At 39.7% G+C, this 6,691-nt stretch overlaps 1 protein-coding gene across 2 annotated transcripts in view; it reads right to left on the minus strand.

Moving 5' to 3' along the window:
* Window positions 1-918: 918 nt before the first annotated feature.
* Window positions 919-6,691, minus strand: part of LOC109956326 (rhombotin-1-like) — a 7,670-nt gene continuing 1,897 nt past the window's right edge. The window contains exons 3-5 of one of the 2 annotated variants that reach the window (XM_020593331.1): window positions 4,849-4,974; window positions 4,423-4,531; window positions 919-1,485 (exon numbers count right to left, since the gene is read on the minus strand). In XM_020593331.1, the coding sequence (XP_020448987.1) occupies window positions 4,426-4,531; window positions 4,849-4,974 (232 nt within the window). In that variant the 3' untranslated portion in view covers window positions 919-1,485; window positions 4,423-4,425. Of the gene's footprint in view, window positions 1,489-4,422; window positions 4,532-4,848; window positions 4,975-6,691 lie in introns of both variants that reach the window. The other variant, XM_020593330.1, reaches the window with a different exon arrangement.

A 6,691-nucleotide genomic window follows, 5' to 3' on the forward strand; every position in this document is an offset into this window, starting at 1 on the left:
CTGCAGTTACGCATTTCACCGCGGGGAGGCGCTAAAGGCTGTCAGAGTGCACAGCAGGGTGAAAATGAATGGAGATGTAGCGTTGGCTACACCCAGTTCACCTAGCTGAAACTACAGCAGTGTAATACAGCAGTCCGGTAATAAATCCTCCTTTATGAAGGTTTTAATAATCAGAGGTGCTGATGCAAGTTGATGCTCATTTTGGAAGCATCTCTGATTCAGTTGGATCCTACTGCATTATACAGATGTTTCCAGTGGTGAAAAGTAGCTGAGCACACTGTATCAAATACTGTTCCTAAGGAGGATTTTATATCTGTACTTTATTTTTACATTTTATGCTATTTCAAACTTAGACTTCACTATATTTCAGAGGCAAATATTGTATATTTGTCTGCAGTACAATTTGATAACTTTAGTTACTTTTTGGAGTCTGATTAATAAAACAAAATATATAACAACATTATTGATTCCTGGTGGGAAATTCACAAACTACCTAGCAGTAAGTAAAATACTCAAAAGTATAAGTGTATAAGGTTGTTAGATTTTGTTCCACCTTTACCAGCTGCAACATAAAAGTGATGTACACAATAATGCAACCGTAATTACAGTCCAATATTATAACATTATCAGATTCACTCATCCTCAAAATGCACTGGCAAATGTGACTAGGTTGCTGAGATTACACCAACTAAATGTATGTAGTCAAGGGTGACATAGTGGTGCAATGCTTAGCGCTATTGCTTCCTAACCATAAAGTTGTGGGTGCAAACGTGGTAGCTGGCCAAGGTACTTCTGTGTGGGTTTATTCTGGCTTTGTCCCAGAGTTCAAGTCTTTAAATGATTTCCTCCCTCTGGTGTTATGCTCACCCCAGTGATTACAATCACATAAATAATGAACACACAAACTGAAATTTAAACTCAATTTAATTAGTGAAGAAAACACAGCTGGAGATCAGAGTGAAAACAAAGCTACAGCGGGTTCAAAGTCCCACTCATGTCTTCAGAGTCAAAAGGTGAAGAGGTAAACCGTGGATCTTCTTCTTTGTTGAGCTGAAACAAATATGTTCCTGTTTATTTTGGGGCTTCCTTCTTGCCAGTTGGGTGGGGATCACAACAAAAGACAGTTCAGTGACTGCCAGACCCATCTGACAACTGCTACTCAGTATTTTTCTCTGATGGATGATTTGGTTGATGCTATGTGCGGCCCAATTGGCTTCACTCCATCCCTCTAATATTTCAGGTTTGGTGGAACAGACATTACAAATTATTTGCAAACCCTAGTTCACGCTATTTGTGTCCAGTAAAATATCCTCCCAATAGTTTCATTCTTCCATCTTGGTTGAACTCTTGTCCATCTGAGCAGGACAGTTGCCACACACCTCAGTAACAAAGAGTTCTGGAAGTGTGTTTCATCAGTGTTATTTTTGCACAGGAAGCTGCTGTGAGTTTTACAGTCTGACTGGCTCGCAGTCCTCCTGGTCTGATCTGCTGGGAAAGAGAGAATAAAACAGCTCCAGGCGGCTCTATGCAGTTTTAGAAATGCAATAAAAACATAACCTCAGCCTATGTTTACCGGTGGTAAAACAATAGAAAAGTTATGTGTCTTGTAATAAATTGTGATATTCTGTACAATATGGATAAATGCATTTTGCTTTTTTTTATTATATTTCAAAGACAAAATTAACATAATACTCTAAATATGGTAGTTTTACTCTGCATTTTAAGGATAAGTCTGGCAATATTCAACATTTTTCCTGTTGTCAACAAATCCAACAGTGAGCTGATTCTTCTAACAAATATTACTATCTTTGCATCCACAGACTGATGCAGTATATCTTATTCCACATACAGTACATCATCCTGCTGCCATAACCACGGTACTCACTCAAGCGCCACATGTCGATTAATCCACAGCTGAAAACAAATGCACTACACGCCAAAGCTCAACCAAGCTTGATAGTAAAGCCTGCGACTCAGACCTGGATTGTCTGATTTGAATTCCTTTGATTGAACCATTTCAGTTGTGGGAAATTTGGGGTATTTAATCAGTAGGACCAATGGACTCGGGTCTGAGCCAACACAGACTAAAGCATTCTTGGTTTTTGACTTTTTAGTGGGACAATAAGAAAAATATTGAATAAAACAAGCCCTTGCAAAAATGTCATATCAAATCAAGTTTAATATTAAATTTCAATTGGTCAAATTTGCAAACACCAAATTTTTACTATCTTTAAAATATAATTTATCATTAATATCTAACTTATTCGTCATGTCAGATAAGTGAATCATTTCAGAGAACCAAGGAAAGTAACACAAAACACAGTTGGAACACAAAATCCAACATCAAGGTGCTTTGGGTCTTGGGAGAACAGTTAAAAAGAGTTAGAGCATCTGGAAGCCAAATAACCTTCACTGTGGCCTTTTTATCGACGTGACAGTGTTGGAGCCACATTTCTAAAGCAGAACCACATTTTAACAGACTCCAAACAAAATATACAGCATCTGACAAAACTCTGACTGAACACATGTATTGATAAAGATACCACATTTCTTACCTCACATAACAACAAAATCAACTGGAAACCTCCTCAAATGTATCATGGCTTTTATTTTGAAAAAATAAAGAAGAAAGAAATGGGCTCTGAACATCTAAAGCTGTTTCAGAATGAACTCTGGATGACCTGAAACCAACTAAAAGTAAAAACCCACCGAGTGTCCAGTGCAGTGTTGTGTATTTTGTGAACTGTACTTGTACAGTTAGCAGCATAATGATAGGTTAGCTTCAGAGAATGTTTTTGAACTCTACTAAACCCTGAAACCTCAGTAATTGTGGATTCTGTGGTATTTGCTGCACTTGCTTTCAACCTTCTCCCATCTGTCCTCACAGCTTGCAGACCCATCAATAAAGGAAGAGCTCTGCTCACACAGAATTCATTTGTCTGCTGTTTAAAGCTTTAAAGAAGGCTGTTAGACCTGTTTAAACCTGAAAACAGCCGCACACATTAATGGCCTTGAATGGGAATGAGGGGAAACAGCTTGAACAATGTCACTTAAATAAAATCATGTGCCCAAAGCATTAAGGAAATACACTTTGTTAAATAAAAAGGCCTTGGTGGCATTAGATTTGTAGCATCCTCACTTTACTTTTAATGCCTAAAAATTCTGCACTGTACTGTCTGTTTTCTGTTGAAGTGATGAACATAACAACAGAAAAAAGAATTTCCTCTCAACTGTCAAATCCATTCAGAAGTTTAATGGCATTTGAAACCAGCAGTTCCAACTGAAACAAACTCAAGATGTAACATTTCACAACACCAGAAACTGAGTATGTCCAGCTCCATTACCTGAGCCTCTAACCATGCAGCCACACAATGATAAAACTGTCTCTGGAAAACCTTGTGGAGTTCAGCTTGAAGCTACACCTCCAAAATTTCATTTGAGCAAATATGATAAATAAAGAGTGTCTTTGGACTAAGACGTTCTCTGACTTTGTGATTTAGGACGATGGTGTGATCTTTGTGTGATGGGTTTTCTTTGCTGAGATGTCAGGTTTGCTCGGCCGCTCTGGCCTCCCTCACCTTTCCTACTGTCTCTTGCCCATTAACACTAATCACGTCCACCTGTTCCTCACTCCCTTATCACCAGCTGCACTTGATTAGGTTGCTCACTATATTACCCAGTTTCACTCCTCAGTCACTTGCCACACTATTGCCTTCATCTCTCTGTCTCTACCTTCAGTAGCCACCATCACCACCGACCAGCCCAGGAGTGACCCAGCCTACGCAGCTCGGCCCAGCTCTCAATCTCTCCATCTCCTCGCCTCCTGCTGTTGGTCAAACACCCGGCTACTACTCATCGACAGGACTACGCGCTATTTCCCTCTGTGTATTGTTACTCTCATCATCACTGTACATAATAAATCACTGCTTGCACCGAAGTCGGCTACCTGGGTCCGCCTCTTTCTCGTTCGCTCACTGACAGGTGTGAACAGCACATAACATGAGAGCTGAATTATAAGATAATCACTGAAGGTTTTGTGTGGGATTTAGGGGTCAATTTATTGCTGTAATAAACATGACTCTCCTGCCTGCTTTATATACTGTTTACTGTATATACTAAGATGCTATAAATGTATTTACATTTTCATAAAGTGCCCTCAAAACTGAACATACGTACAGTATATGCATCCATACTTACAGTCATGTCATGCATTGTGAGATAATATGTTAGATCATATCTTGGTATAGAATGTCTTGCTAATGTCAACAGCCTCTGGTCTGAAGGCACATGTCTACATATGGTCATATTTGGGATGAGCTTGGGAGTTCACTTGTATACCTTCCAGATATCTCAGTACATGGTTTAGTTCAAACTGTCAGAGCAGCTGTCTGGGGCCATAATTCATCGTCACCAGAATATTACCTCTTATTGAGGCTGCCTCTCAGTGCTGCCATTAAGATGGCCTCCTTCATAGTCCAGCTGGCACAGGATCATGTTGTTCTTGAGGAAAAACTTGTCTCCCACGCAAAATCTGCAGAGAGAAATAAAAATATGGAACTGGGTCTTAGTTCTCACTGGAGCTGAAGTGACTCATGAGGTCCCAGAGGAGCACTTCAGCCATATTTTCAGCAAACATCCACTGCTATGATAATCAGAAGATTAATCTTGCATGATTGCTGCCTGATTAACCATCCAAGTGGATTTTTAACCCCTTGGGGTTTTAAACTGCAGTGAATTCCATCCGTTTCTGATTACAAAGCATCAGTAATATGCTCATAATGACCACTCAGTCATACAGATAAGTCAAGTGAATTTGATCTCCCTGGTTAATTGCTCTCCTAATCTTACCTCTGGCGACAGAGCTGACAGGCGAAGCAGTCTAAATGGTAGACGTTGTCTCTGGCTCTCATCACCATCTCAAAGGCAGGGATCAGTTTACTGCAGGCTGCACAGTTCCCTGTCACCCCAAAGAGCCTGGAGAGGGAGACAAGCAGACCTGCAGTCTAGATGCACTTAGATGCATTTTAGCCAAGAACCGAAGAAACCTAAATCTGAACTAGAAGTCGAACAAGCCTTCAGCAGGGCCCTGGACTTTCACATGCACCATTTATAAGTAATCACTTTAATCACTGTTTTATAGGGGTTAACTGCACTGCATTTCCTATAGACTGTTGCTAGCTACTGCTACTCTACTGCAAACTAATGTAGTACTCATATCATATTTTATCAACCATGAATAGAAGCAGCCAAATAGTGCTTGTAATTATGAGCAGCCACTGCAAAGAGTCAGTGCTGTTTCAGTGTTATGCTTTACATGAGACTTCTTTCTTTTTTCTACTTTTATTTTTATTTTATTTTGGCATTTATTATCCTTTTATTTTAGTGTATGTACACAGTGTGTAGTTTTTCCCATTCTGCCAACACACTGTGAATAGATTATGGACCTTTTCTTTTCTAGTTTATCTAAAAAAAACTATTATTGCTCCTGTGAGAAACTACAAATGCTTCCCTTGTTGTGAACCATGAGATTTCTGTTCAGAACATCAAATGTACAATCCTTAAACTGGATATAAGTGGGGTCGCTGCATCTGCTGACAGAGAGCAGCAAAATGGAGATTCACTGATATAAAAATGTTACAATTTGCATGAAAATGTCCCCTTATTTTAAGAAACAGATGGAGGTTTTTTTGCCTCAAAAGAAATTACTTTGATTTTACTGATTTAATACACTTTTCTGAAACTAAGTATTTGACAGCATCACAACTTGAACTGAATTTGTCGTCAAAGATCAAAGACTACTGTGAATATTTACCCAGTGCACAACAATATAAACTCATTAAATTCTGTGAATGTTGCTGCTTATAGTGTTGAAATCCATAAAGTTTCTTTCCCCTTTTAATTGACTCAGGCATGGCCTCAATGCCGACTACCTGAAGCAAATCCAGGTTATCGCCATATGAAGTTTTGTAATGTCTAGCTATGGAATAGTCCTCACTGCATATTTATATTCAGAAATTCCCTCCTGAAGTTTCTCTTTGGTCTGTTTTGTCCTCAAGCTTCCTGAGAACAAACCCTGTGTTGTTCTAAATACTCTGTGACTCAGTGCTGACCAGCTGCAGATTGCTTCACCTCTCATTCACCTCTAAAAGAGCAAACAAATGGCTCCCAGAGAGCCTGACACACATGAAGATAAGTGGCTGCGGCTGATTTCCATATTCCATTAGAGGCCAAATAGAAAAGGAGGTCAGAGAGGAACCACTATGAAAAACAACCTTTGCAGAAGGAGGGAGGAAAAGCGCCCAGAGCCTCGGACGACAAACGAAAAACGTTATCAAACGAGTGACCATCACGGGAACAAAAGCAAGTCCTAATTAACTGAATGTTCTGAACTAACAAGCTTGAGATCTGTACAGGCACCTGGTGGGTTTTTTTCCTTCTCCTTAACGAGGCTGTGAAGCTCAATGCTAATTCTCTACTAATGGTCCAATTAAAAGAAATCACATGGTTTTAATCCTGCTCTTCAAAGGGTTTTGGTCTGCACCCTCGCAATGATGAGGAAAACAGGAGGCAATCTGACCAATTTAACTGTCAAAAGGGGTTTTGGTCTCTTAAGTGCACCACAGCTAATGAGAGACTTAGCTCCAACCAAATCCAGGTGGATTGTACATGGGACTAACACATGAGTTCAGCA

The sequence above is a fragment of the Monopterus albus genome, unplaced genomic scaffold (assembly GCF_001952655.1).
Source record: "Monopterus albus unplaced genomic scaffold, M_albus_1.0 scaffold19.1, whole genome shotgun sequence".
Taxonomy (NCBI): Eukaryota; Metazoa; Chordata; class Actinopteri; order Synbranchiformes; family Synbranchidae; genus Monopterus; species Monopterus albus.